The sequence below is a fragment of the Lathamus discolor genome, chromosome Z (genome assembly GCF_037157495.1).
Source record: "Lathamus discolor isolate bLatDis1 chromosome Z, bLatDis1.hap1, whole genome shotgun sequence".
Lineage (NCBI taxonomy): Eukaryota > Metazoa > Chordata > Aves > Psittaciformes > Psittacidae > Lathamus > Lathamus discolor.
Window position 1 is genome coordinate 80,908,995 of NC_088909.1, and position 14,274 is coordinate 80,923,268.

The following is a 14,274-nucleotide window of genomic DNA, read 5'->3' on the forward strand; positions in this document are numbered from 1 at the left end:
TAAAAAACAGACTTATGGAAAGTAAGTACTACATTTCTAAACATTCAGGGACTCACAGGAGACCAAAAGAGTATATACAGCTTAATACAATCCTTAGTGCTTCAATGTAATTTTATATTGAAGTAGTCTTTAAGAACTTTAAGCATTAAGGACTATAAGCAATCTTCTATCACATGAAGGAAAGAACAGAAGAAAAAGCTCTCAATGATAAACAACTGATTAACACAACTTCTTCCTGTCTAGCAGAAATGATGTAGAAATCATAGATCACGTAACTTCGCAAATTTTGTCTCCATACTTTCATAATCAATTATTTAGAATTAATTCAAGCATTTTTTAAAGGACATTTTTTAAAGGATGTGAGAAAACAAGTGTTAGGACTTTGAACAGAAATGTAGGATGGATTGTCATTTGAAGAGAAGGCTATCAATTTAAACAACCTAAACTCCACATTTAGAAATACAACTACAAAACCACAAAAATACAACTACAAAATACCACACACATACAAAAAATAATTAAATGAAAATATAATGCAAAGATTCATAGTTCAAAATGAACAAGTACAAGGTTAGGCAGACCAAAAACCACTTTGGAAATAGTGTGGGGCAGATCCAGAAAACTGATCTAAACAGCAAGGAGGATAATCATATATATTGCACATAGCAGAGTATTTACACTGCTTGTGTACATCAGCCTTCTTGAATGACAGTTATTCTAGATGTAACACAGGATGCAACTGCTAGTAGCTGATGCACTTTCATTTAGGTTTTCCAGCATCATTTGAAATTCCTCAGGAAAACAGTTTTTTCCATCCATTATAATGTGTGAACTGTTTTGTGCATTTCTCTGCCACAGATGGTACAGATACCATATATCAAGCAGATCATACATCCATTTATCTTCATAAATAGTTCCTTGAGGCAAAAATACATAATAAAAAGACCTCACAAATATGGACTGTGGGATATGCACAGCCTGTTTGGGTTTCAATACTTTCCCTACCAATACAGTTCCAAAACTGAAACTTTCACAGCTGACACTGGTCAAATTTTGTTACTCGTCTTTTTGAGAGAGTGCAGGTTCAAACTCCTTTTGATAAAATACCAAATGCTCTTAACAGTGTTAATCAGTTGCCATTATATGTCAAAAAAGCCCATCCTGATAAAACCCTGGTTATTTATTCCTTACCTTAAAAATAGTTTACTGATTATGCACCTTGCAATAATCATCACAAGTCAAATTTTTAATAGATCTGAAATATTGGAACACCCTAATAGCAAAGAATATACGAAGCACATATGAATATACTACTCACCAATTTTAATCTTTGCAAAGGTATTCTGCTAGTGTCTATCGGAGTACGTTCTGTGACATTACCAAATCTGACTTCTGGGATGGCAACTGCACATATTACATGTGCCCACCTGTGAAAAGTGGCAAGTCAAGAATACCACAAAAAAAAAAAAAAACCTATAGAAATACAAGTGTTTAAGATGTTTCATTACTTACTGTGTGGAGTTTTGGTTTGTTTGTTGGTTGTTTTTTTTTTTAACGCAACCATCCCCAGATCTTTCCTTACTAGGATCTCCTCGGTTTCTTTGAAACATATTTAACAAAACTTACAACACTACCACTTCATGTAAGTATATTTTCAGACTGAGGTTTTATTGCAACATTTTTTTTAAGCATCTTTCATGTACAATTTATTAAGTATAAAGGTTTTGTAGTTGTGCTACCCAGGTGCATATGTAAAGACCACACTGATTTGTGTGCAGTTTTATCACCTACAACATTTTGGATTAACATTACTCAGACCTGAGTAACTTAGGCAACAAAACATGACCACAGTCACAGTCTACTGAAGAGCAAAACAAAGCATACTATCAAGACCTTCTGTTTACAGACACAAATGCATAGAAGCAGCAAACTGATCAGACTCTTACTGTAATTCCCAGCACGAACTGGATCTCTTTGAGCAGTCTGACAGTGTGTGCATACTATGTAAAGAGAGAAGCCAATGATGTTAATCAAGAGTAGCCTCCTGAGACTGCTTCTAAAATCTTTTTGGGGGGTTGTCAACTAATAAATCTGAAGAAAAGGAAATATTTCCATTCCTTGACTCCTGTTTGCTTTATTCCCTGTCATTCATTGTACATCTTGTATCATCACCCCATTTCTTCTTTTATTGTAAGCCCTGAATGCTTGCCTCACTCCACTTTCTGTGGATTTCCAAAGACACACATTACATGAGCATCTTAGCAGATTAACATGAATGCAGGCTGGTGATGTAACAGAGCAGAAATAATTTCTCCTTCCTGCACTAGAATGATGCTATTTCAGTAACTCATCTTTGACAAAAATATATAGAGAAATATAATATGACATACAAGGACTAAACAAACTGTTGTCATGTAACACTGAAGTTGTATTGGCCTAAGTGTCAAATAAGAGCTGTAGGTAAAGATGACATATCAATTAGCAAATTTTACAGTTTAGCCCAAAAAAAAGCTGCTTACGCTTGTAGATTTATCACTTTATTATGGTGAAAGTATTGTTTATCTTTTGATTTACAGAAAAAAAAATTGCTTTGAGACTTTTTAACTTCTATTAGCACCCTTTTCTTTGCTGCCTGCCCATCTGCAAAACTACACTGTCTAACCATCCAAGCTTTATGGTACAGAAATGCTATAAATAAAATGCCTCTTCAATAAATCTTCACCCAAACCTTTATACTCTGACATCTCTCAACAGAGCAGACTCTAAACAATTGCTGTGTTCTGTTGAAAAGAATCTCAGCTCTCCATAATGGCAAATTGTTACACACACACCCTGTTTAATTCATTAGCTTTAAACCTAAGTAATGCTCATCCTGTATCTCTAATTGTTACTTGAAAGGGAAAGAAGAGCAAAGGGAATGCACATGTTGGATTTTACACTTGTTGGGGGAAAAAAAAAAAAAAAAGACATAATTGGAACATAATCTTCCGAAAACTGGAATTGTACCTGATTCTGAAAGACAGATGAAAGACTCAACATGTGTAGCACTCTAAGGTGTTACGGAAACAGGAAAACAAAAATTGAACTACTTTTACAGAACTCTCATTTCATAAACCTGTAATAGGAATCCACAGAGATATGCAAAGCAAAGACTTTAGATATAGTTATGTAGAGAAACTAACTTCCTGCAAACCTCTGCGGATTTTTTTTTTTTCTATGAATAAATCCTATGAAACATTTCTAAAACATTTGAATTGATTTACAAAAAAGATGTACGTGTTCTCAAAGATGCAACATGCCATCTATCACAAATATCAAAAGGGCATGATAAATTCTACTGAGATGACACTTCTGCAGCTGAGAATCTTCATGTGTTGGTTAACAATATTTATGCTTTCTGAAGGTAAGATTTGTCCTTTGAGTTTTCAATAAACCTTCTCCTAACTGAACAATTTACAAGGGTACTGCAAGCAATTGCAAATCACTGATACACAAATTTTTGCCTGGTAACTGGAAAAGAATGCTGCAGCTAGATCATCTCTTACCACTCCATTCCGAAGGGTTAAAGAAAGGTATCTACATGATATTGCTAAGCTACTAAAATAATTTAATTAATTATGAGAAGACTCAAAATGCCTAAAGACTGTTCCACTACTACAGTTGAAAAAGATATTAAGCTTCAGCACTTTCCATTTTATCTGTTTGGGTTACTTGCTATAGTGTTCTATCATCCAAATATAGAGAAAAATACTGATGCTGTTAATAGCACGATATCAGCAACAATACTATTTTTGACACTGCATGATAGAAGTGTATATTAAAACCACTTCAAAATATAAAATTATTTCAGTATTATTCAAATTGATTAATTATATGTACTGTTTCTAGAATTTCAAAGATACTGCATTAAATTCTGTAATCACAAATTTCCAGGACCGAAGAAGAAAATGCATTTCGCTGTTTGATAAGACTTGTCTACGCAAACAATGACAAATGAGCTCCCATTTACTATCTTATACAAAGCCCAGCAGAATAATATCTGGAACAAGTTGGTGTATGCAAATACCAAAACAAATGTACATTTTAGCACCTAACTATTTCACAAAATGCCAGGGGCACTAGTAATTTTAATTCTGCAACGATTCAGCTTAAAGGGACACTGTCAAGTAATTAGGTTTACAAATACTTTCTACATGGGAATGAGTTGGGAATAAAGCTTAAAACAAGCACACACAGTCCCAAGCAGTATTATACTTACTTCTTGTCAGTAGTTTGCTTTAATGCCCCACCTCTCAAATTGCAGAGACAACATTCCTAAAAATAAAAATAGTGAGGGAAAAAAGTGAGCTTTACTGACTGGTTAGAAATTAGTTTTTATTGAGCTAATCTTAGGATATGCAAATTGCTAATGTAATTAATCACAGGGTTACAAACTGCCACTTATAAGCATTGCATTTCCTTACAGAAAAAAATACAAGAATAGAGCAGCAAAAAGAGAAACAAGTCATATGAGCTAAAGAAAAGAATTCTAAGTATTACTCATAAACACAGCAACAGAATAATTTTGAAAGTGATACTAAATAAAAAGGCATTTAATCATTAGTGCCATGACACCATAGAAAGGCTGGAACTTCACTACAGATTATTAAGGTAAATCAAAGTAAAATTACACATAACTAGTTTAATAGAAGTTACTAAGAAACTGACTCACAAGCTAGTGATCCAACTCTTTTTCTTTCTTTTCTTTCCCAAAAGTTCTCTTTGCTGCAGTAGACCTTCACTTCCTTGATCTTTAGCACAACTCTATCTGCTTTCAGGGCACTCAGCAAGGTATATTTCAGTGTTTCCTTGACAATACACCAAACAGGGCTTTTCCTATCTCAGCTTAAAATTGTGTCTTTGAACATATACACAGGCTTTGCTTCTTTTCAACCCTTCTCTCTCTTCAGTCTCCTCCTTTTCTGAATCTACCCTTTCCCCAGTTTTCTGTTTTCCCATGTCACTTCACATGAACAAGTAAGAAAGTATTTCCAATGTTAGCTACTTTTCTTTCTGACCTCATTTCTCTGGTCTCTACAAAGAACTAAATGCACAAAACTAAGTCAAGATATCCTGTGCCTGTATACCTGTACTCATAAAGAGCGCCTGTCTTCCAAACCTCTAAGTTTAAGTTTCCTTTACAGGGAAAAAACAAACTCAAAAAAACAAACCCAAACCCAAACCAACAAAGAAAAACCAACAACGAACTGTTACGTAACACTCCAGCCTGACCTCATCTTAAAGCCTCCAATAATGAAGAGATCATGTCTGCCAGAAATCTAATTGAATGCTTATAAAAAGCATGTCGACCACACCACACAGCTTGGTGTCATTGGCAAACTTGCTGAGGGTGCATCAGTCCCACTGTCCATGTTTCCAACAAAGATGTGGAACAGCACCAATCCCAGTACTGACCCCTGCGAAACACCACTCGTCACCAGTCTCCACTTGGACATTGGGCTGTTGACCACAACTCTCTGAGTGAGACCATACAGACAATACCTTATCCACTGTCAAATCCGTGTCTCTCCAGTTCAGAGACAAGGATGCCCTGGGGGACAAATGCTTTGCACAAGTCCAGGTAGATGATTTCAGTTACTCTTCCCTTATCCACCAGCACTGTGGCCTCATCATTAAGGCCACCAAATTTGTCAGGCACAGTTTGCCCATAGTGAAGCCATGCTAGCTGTCACCAGTCACATCCTTATGATCCATGTGCATAGTTTCCAGTAGGATCTGCTCCATGCAGGAGACTGAGGTGAAACTGACTGGCCTGTAGTTCCTTGAGTCTTCCTTGTTTTCCATTTTAAAAATGGGAGTAATGTTTCCCCTTTTCCAGTCAGCAGTAACTGCACCAGACTGCCATCACTTCTCAAATATGACAGATAATGGCTTGGCAGTACATCCACCATTTGCCTCGGGACCCACAGATGTATTTTGTCAAGTCCCATGGACTTGTGTGAGGTGAGACTGACTGGTCTGTATATCGAGCTCAGAGAAAAGAGGTAGCTATAAATATCCTCATTACCATCTCAAAAGATTTCTCTTATGCAGGATCTATAGGAAACAAATTAAATCACTTTTGCAAAAACACTCATAAAAATCTCTGGTGAGCAAGCAGTGCATGATAACTGACATCTGGTGGATATAGGCTACAGCAACTTAGATTCATAAGAACTAAAAAATTTCACCAGCATTCATATCAATTAAAAGCCCATTAAATTCACTTTGTTAATCATGCTTGCCTTGCAATACATTCTCCTATATCCATGCAACATGATTATTACTCTACCTCCAGTTTCAACATGCTGCAAGCAAATAAAATACAGGGGACCCTGTATTTTACTAATATTCTAATATTCCTAATACTAATATTCCTAATACAGAGATACCTGCCATGAACGGCAGTGAAATCACATGTATGTAAGCAGCTATTACTCATGTTCTCAAAGAGAAGGACAGAAAGTGTTTGTGCTTCCTTGTATGCCTACTGTCAGCCTTCATGTAAAAGTCAGGACAGGAACAGACTTCATTATAGACCATCATCTTGGAACATACCCAATATCTGATCACTATTACTTCGCAAATCCTTTAAACAAGTAATTGTCATTTCTATTTGCATTAAATAATAATTTCTTAAGCATATTATTTTACACTTATCTAAATTAAATCTTAGACCATTTAAAATTGTTCATCTCCTTACAAGATCTAAATAACATTCTAAAATTATAAAAGAAAACTCTTCCAGTATCTATATAAAGTAAAACATTTTTATATAATTCACAAGCTTTAGCACACTAACATTCACTTCATCTTTTAGCTTTTTAGTGAAGACAATGCATTTTTTTCATAGCAATACAGATCATATCCAGAGTTTCTGGAGTAAACACTTCCCCTTCTTTATACTGAAACTGAATTTTGCAACCAGCATTCCTAATACAGTTTATTTTTCATTTCTCTGTTTCAAACACTGCTAGAAGCTGGAGCAAAAGCCTGGTGAATGTGAATTAACTATGCGTCCTTCTGTACATACATCCAAAAGATGGATCACCTTTTTTGGAATGGTATGTCACTACTCAGGCATAGCTGCATATTGATTATTGTTGCATGGATAAATACCACACAGAACACATGCCTGTTTACTCTCATTTATATTTAAGAATTAATGCGTTTGGTCGTCTCCAAGCATTTTTTACAGTCTGCCAAAATTCAGTCATATAGACAGTACTTATAAAAAAGCAGTTTTCACAGTTCCATATTAGCATACTTACTTCATCAGAAATAGCATTCTGCATGAGACAGGATGCTGTCTGACATAGCAAAGCAACAATGTTCAGACAAGCCGTAGCAGAGGGATATATAGTAAGTCATATAATTGTTATCTTTATGGGCAACTATGAACATGTCCCACATGATCCCCTTTTTTGATAAACTGCTATTTCTCTTTTCCTCTAAGATCCTGTAAATTACAACGGCATCTTTGAAGAATTATATTTATCCTGTTAAATGAAATATGTAAGTTATGTCAGTGGATGAAAACAGGGTAACTTAAGCCTTTTTTTTTTTTTTTTTTTAACTTAATCATAAACAGGATAATCAGGTTATTCCTTTCCTTTTTGCCATTTTCCATCTACAGCCACACAACTGCAACTTTTCACCTACTGCCTTCATCTGCCTTTGGCTAAGGCAATTTATTATTTGCATATTGTAGAATATCGAGAAAGCAGTAGGGAATGCTTGCCCAAAACTTATATTCTTCCCCAGGTATGCATTTCCAGCTGTGCTAAAGAGAGGATAACAGGCTAAAACAAACTTTGGTTTAATTCATTATGGCAGATCTTACTAGTCTATGCAACCTGCCATTTTAAAGTTTTACAAAATGCATTTTAAAATGTTTTAGAAAAGATATCTAGATATTAGGAAAATACCATTGCTTAGCACTGCGAAGTTTACACTGCTATATACATTATATATAATACACAAACATATTTTCATGTATTTGTCAGGTTTATGATTTTGAAAAGCAAACAGAATGCATTCAAATTTATATAATAATATATTATTATTATGTTATTGTGATAAGATTATTATGAAATATTCATTAAGCGGTGATACCAGAATGAATCATTTCAAGTAAGTATACATTTTGGCTAATGGTCTGAAGCCTTGCAGTGTTGATAACAGAATGGCAGAATGTTTTGGGTTGGAAGGAACCACCTGCAAAACATCTGCCATGGGCACAAACACCTTCCAATCAGGTTGCTCAAAGGTCCATCCAGCATGACACTGAACACTTCCAGGGACCGGGCAGCCACAACTTCTCTGGGCAACTGGTGTCTCACCATCCTCATAGTGAAGTATTTCATCCTTATATCTAATCTAAATCTACCCTCTCTCAGCTTACAGCCTTTACGCCCATGACATCAGCACTAAGCAGGACACTATTTAACCAGATAAAAAAAAAAAGGAAGTGGAAATATATTGTTAACAGCTATTTGACCTGTGTGCCTGGTGACTCTGACTTGTCTCTAAAAGCACTCAAAAATCTATGAAAAGCCATTAAGACACAGCTGTTTCGCAAATATTTTTAATAAGAGGCAAGAACAGTTCATTTCAATTTTAAGAGTCAACCACTAAAAAGCTGACTCACAATAATGCTGATTTACTAGTCTCATTTGAAAGTAGCTAATTAAAACAGACATCTAATCTTGAACTATGCCAGAACCAAGTCAAATAGATACAAATTGTTTGGCTAAGGCTAATAAAAATCTTTTGTTTTCTTCAAACAACTTTGGTGCCTTTTTTAGAGAGGAACCTTTGAAATGAAAATAGATACCCTTAAGTCTTCCATCTTCTCTCCCAATGTCCAAGGTCACACTTCCTAATAGTATTAACACAGTTGTACATTTGCATATGGCATTGCTGCCTTTTCGGCTACCTCATTTCCCAGCTTATTTGTATTTGTGTCTATATTTATGCCTGTGTAAAGAGAAGGGTTGGTGTTTCTTTCAAAGCATCTGAAAATGTTATTTTCAGCAATGATCCACTAATGAATGTTTTAATCTTTCCATACCACGGGAATCATTTCCACCCAGAAATAGCTTTTGAGATTATTTCATTTCAATTCAGAGACTGTTACTGTATCAATTTCAAGTTATTACTTTAAAATTAGCTTTTCAGAGACGATTTTTTAAGGACAAAATATTCCTAAAAATAACAGACAAATTGAGGGTTGCCTAATAAAAAGATTCACTTTACCATCTAGGAGCACCATTTCTTAACAGAGTCGCTAGGTGCTACCATTGTAACTCGCAACCTTCATTTGTATATAATCACTGTCAAACTTCCACCATCTGCCTCAACAATGAACAATGATATTAAATTTTATTACTAATAAGAATTTTGAGAAAAGAATTTCCTTTTATTTTTCCCAGAAAATGTTATAGAAAAATCTTGCTCTGTCCAAAAGAATAAGCCATTATCAATTCTTTCAGCATTTTGTACACTTAAAGTTCAAACTGATTGAGGAGGCTGAGTACTCCCATTAAAGAGAAATCCACCATGGGTTAATATTTATTTAATATGTAGACACATCTTCAGTTGCAAGGTTAAAGTAGGCTCTTGAAAATTGAAGATGGTCACACTTCCGCTATGGATAAGCATTTTACTTTTTTAGACACTTTCAAACCTGTTGAAGATATCCACCTTTGGGTATTTCAAGTTTACAAATCATCAGTTACTGAATTCCAAATTTCAGCAGCCTAATCCTGCAAACATTCATCCTGGCCTGCCCTTGATTCAGAGATCGACTTGAAATTTCCTTGCAATTGCAGCTCCCATGTCATGGCAGACCCAGGCACTAGAGAGCAAGGAGTCTTGTGGTGCTGTCCATGACACAGCATTATTGGGAACAGTGATCTGCAAGAATGCAAAAAAAGCAGGAGAGAGTTGCCTGGATAATAAGACCTGGAAAAGGACAGGAAAGGGAGGAGAGACAGGGAATGGGGGTAGGGAGAGAGTTCTGCAGTCAGACAAGGAATGGGGGATTGGTGGGTCTGAGACTGAAGTAAGAATCAAAACACTCATTACAGGTAACTGGAGTAAAAATAACTCCCACAACTTGGCAGAGAGACATATGTGTCCTTTCACCACAACATGCATCTCTGAAATAAAAAACATATATAAAATATGAAATGGAGGCTGTTATATCGCTGAATATGAAATACTTTCTGTAACAGTCGTTACTGGTCACCCATTTTAAGAAAACACTCACAGAAGAAAGAGTGACTGGCCCACCCATCTGACAGTATACATTAGATTTAAACCTAAAGATCTTTAGATGAAAATCTGTATCTTTAAGAAAGCAGCATAGCACCAGCTGTGCAGGGCAGGATATTCTGCTACTGGCTATTTCCAGGGGTTTTTTACCCCTCAATGATTCTGCAGCAGTACTCCTGCAGATCAGATACGGTCTCTGAGTACAAATTTAGAAGAGGCTGGTGGAGGTTCTCCGGTCCAATTCCAGCACCAAGGATAGACTCAAAGTTGCATCTGACTGAAATCCTACTTCACCCTGTAGGGAACAGACAACCTGTCCTTTGTAAGATGAGAATACCCAGAAACCTGCAGGTGCGCAAAGCTATTAAGCTTTGGGCACACTCTGGTATCAGTGGTAAAGTTTGATTTCACGAACTGCAATGAAAGGAATCCAAGGTCAAAATGGACTTTGGGTCTGAGTACTATGGCAATCAGGTTAAAAATGTATTTCCCAGGTTTAACTGTCTGAAATTTTGTTCCTGTGACAGCGTAAGGGAAACTCAGTATGTACAAACCTGCCAACAAACGTGTCAAACACTGGTTTCTACAAGCAATGTATATCCTGTTACTAGACTAATACCAAAACCAGAAAGAAAGATAATGCTCCCCCCTTCTGAATCTACACACAGTTATTATGAACACATTTATATGTAATTCTACTGTAAATCACCTTTTGGCAGCAAAGGCTTGGGCGAATACAGATTTTAAGACAGACAGACAGACAGACAGATAGATGGACAGACAGATAAAAGATCAGGCCTTTTTTTCTTTTTTTTTTTCTAATAAAAGAGAAAAAACACAGAAAGTTTAAGGTTTTAACCCTTCCTGCTACAGCCAGATTTTCATGCCAAATAACTTCTTTTTACTAACAATATCCATATGCTTTTAAAGCTTAGTAGCAGAACTAGTCTGAAATTCAATTTATATGGATATTTATTAACAATATCCATATGGCTTTAAAGCTTGGTAACAGAACTAGCCTGAAAATTAAGACACTGTATACCAATTCACATATAGTGAGTTAATTTTGGCAGTTATCAGGCTCTGAAAACAGGAGTTTATAATGTAAATGCTGATATAGTATCAGTGAGAAGGGCACCACTCTATAAAAATTGCTCAAAATTATGTTCTGTAGGGTGAAATATAGCAGTTTCTGATCTGGAATGCAGAAAGCTCTTACGTGCCGCTTTTCTGGTGCCTTGGAGGAAAAAAAAGGAAACAAAAAATTCCTTCAACTAATGTAATGGGCTACTCTAACCACAAAATACAAATGAATTCAAAAACCTGAATATTGTAAAATATAAAGCATGAAAAAGCTGATTTACAGAAAAAAAATAAAATCTGCTAAGCTGTTAAACACTTGCTATTCAACATCACATCTGTTCTTAAAATCAGTGCCAACTGATCAGATTAGGTGCTGAACTATTTCTGTAGCGCTATGCAGAAAAGAGTGAGATTAACGTAAAAAGGCATGCAGCTTCCATAGTAGCCTTTCTAACAGCTTGTTTACTATGACGTAAAGCACTGAATCTGTTCCCTTACTTGCTCTTCTTTCTTTCCCTGTCCCGAATTCTTTTGTCCTCTAAATAATAAAAGTACTTACATTTATGTACAATACTTACTAGATGACCACATCCTTGCACACTGTACAGTACGCTGCATTCTCTATAATGCCGGTCATTACTCTTCCTGACTTCACTAGCTTTCTTTAGCTGACGCATTTAAGATTAATGAGGCGTTTGCTCTCAATCAAGGCACTTTGTATCAATCCAGTTACACTTTCAGAAGCCATGCAGATGACTTATTTAATATTATTTTTTAATTATTTGGGAGGGTTGACTTACGGCTTTTTTTTTTTTTTTCTACTACCTTAAACAAATTCACTATCGCTCTTCTCTTTTGTCAATAATTTTATCAAACAGGACCTACTTACTGCCTGTTATGTTATCATGGATCCAAGTGCATCCAGGAAGGTGAAAATTTGACATAAAATATTATAAAGCGTACTATTTAGAGACACTGGAACTGCAAGAAAACAGTATGCCTCTGAATCTCAAAAGCAGTTGCCTCTGACAACGTAAAATGGAATTTCCATTGAAAAAAAGTTCGGCTTTGTAAATCTGTGTCCACTTAGGCATTTTTCTATTTCCATATTTTAATGATGTTCATAGTTAGGATTCACGCATAACAGAATTTCATTTAGGTATTAATACATTCATTTAGCTTTATAATATTAATATGCTATAGTGGTCTCGTACTTCTTGCTTTGCAAAATCATACTGATACACAAAAACCTGTTAGGGACCAAATTTTCTATAAAGTTAGCACACTGCCATGAGTTTAAGAAAGTATCATTTCACAGAACTAAAAACAACACTTAAGTGTTTAAGCAGAGGAATAAGAAGGCACTTTCCCTCCTAACAATGGATTATGAACTTTGAACCAAGGTTTGTATCAATGTTTCACAACCTTCCTCCTGTTCTCCACTGCACAAAAATTTTCTTTCTCTTTGATTTTCAACAGACCTTCCCTTCAGAATTTAAGGCCTCAGACAGTTCTTCCTCAGCTATATCTCCTCCTTCTAGGAATCAATGTGAAGAGGAAGGAAAACACTTTCAGACATTCAGGAAGCCGGGTGTTCAGGGAACAGTATTTTCTTGTATCTTCTCATTTTGGGCACTTTTCTCATGTAAGAATTGAATTTTTGAATGCGTGTGGACACATGATTCCCACAGTGAGTGAAACCTTAGCTTCACAACTTAGGAACTGTAGCTCTTCAATAGCTATAGGTTTTAGGAATGCTTATCCTGAATAAGAATTTAGACTAATATGATTTTGCTTCATATGTTTCATATAGAAACAAGTCTAAACCTTGTTACCTGGAACGCAAAAAACACTCACTTTATATTCCCTACAGCAAAAAAACTAGTATGCAACTAGTAATTTTCTTCAATTACATCTCCCTCTCCAGAGAGACTAATAGCACTACATAGCAATTTAAAATATAATCAAAATATCATATAAAAACAGATATAGAAAAATTTAGACAAATTTTTAAAATATTCATAAAAGAAATATATGCATATAATTTAAAGATAGCATAAAACTTTCAGCTGCACGTTGGCATAACTAGCAAACTGCAGATTTTTAAAACGGAAAGTAGTACTTTGGGCAGCAGCATATTCAAAAATCTCTACATTATTCTGGTAGTTCACTATTTTCAGAAATAAAAATTCACCTAATTTTCTGGTACTAACACAAATGTCTGCTGATGCAGTCTACAGCTGCTACAAGTCATCTTCTCCCTAAAATAACGGAATTGCAACAGATCAGATTCGTCTTTGTCATACACATATAACTTGCACAAGAGAATGCTACTGACTTCCTTTCTGTCTTCCTCTGACTATACTAAGGGGATTAATTCTTTACAACACTCCCATACGGAATGATTGAGGTGTATCAGGAATGACTAAAAGAACCTTCGGCTTGGATTTTGTTTTTTGGCTATTTTTTTTTTTTTTTTTATTTCAATTACACCATTTCTTTTCTTCCATCCCATTCAGGTTTGTGTTTTTTCGAACCATGTGCTAGCATGAACCACATTCACTCTCAGACACATTTCTTCAGCTTAGCTCTTATTAAAGCTGAAGAGAGAAGAAAGATTGTTCCATGTGTTTTTCAGGCACTAATTCCAATATAAGGCTTAAGCCTTCAGGTTCCATACAGCTGAAGACTTCAGTCTGTGACCACACTGGTCACAGCTGCAGTTAGCAGCAGAAGCTACTGCTTAGGTATGGACTCCCATCTTATATGTGCATAAATGATAACTCCTCTCGAAGTATTGTTCCTACCACTGTTGAATTCCATATGATTTATTTTACAGCATTTCTTCAAAATAGTGATAATATTATTATCTTA

The 14,274-nt window shown here is 35.5% G+C and overlaps 1 protein-coding gene across 7 annotated transcripts in view; it reads right to left on the minus strand.

Annotated features, from left to right (window-relative positions):
• The window catches only part of KDM4C (lysine demethylase 4C), a 261,790-nt gene that overhangs the window by 71,604 nt on the left and 175,912 nt on the right, over nt 1-14,274 (minus strand). For all 7 annotated transcript variants that reach the window (XM_065662339.1, XM_065662337.1, XM_065662336.1 and 4 more), the window contains 2 exons: nt 4,259-4,314; nt 1,319-1,427 (listed from right to left, as the gene is read on the minus strand). In XM_065662339.1, the coding sequence (XP_065518411.1) occupies nt 1,319-1,427; nt 4,259-4,314 (165 nt within the window). The remainder of the gene's footprint in view (nt 1-1,318; nt 1,428-4,258; nt 4,315-14,274) is intronic.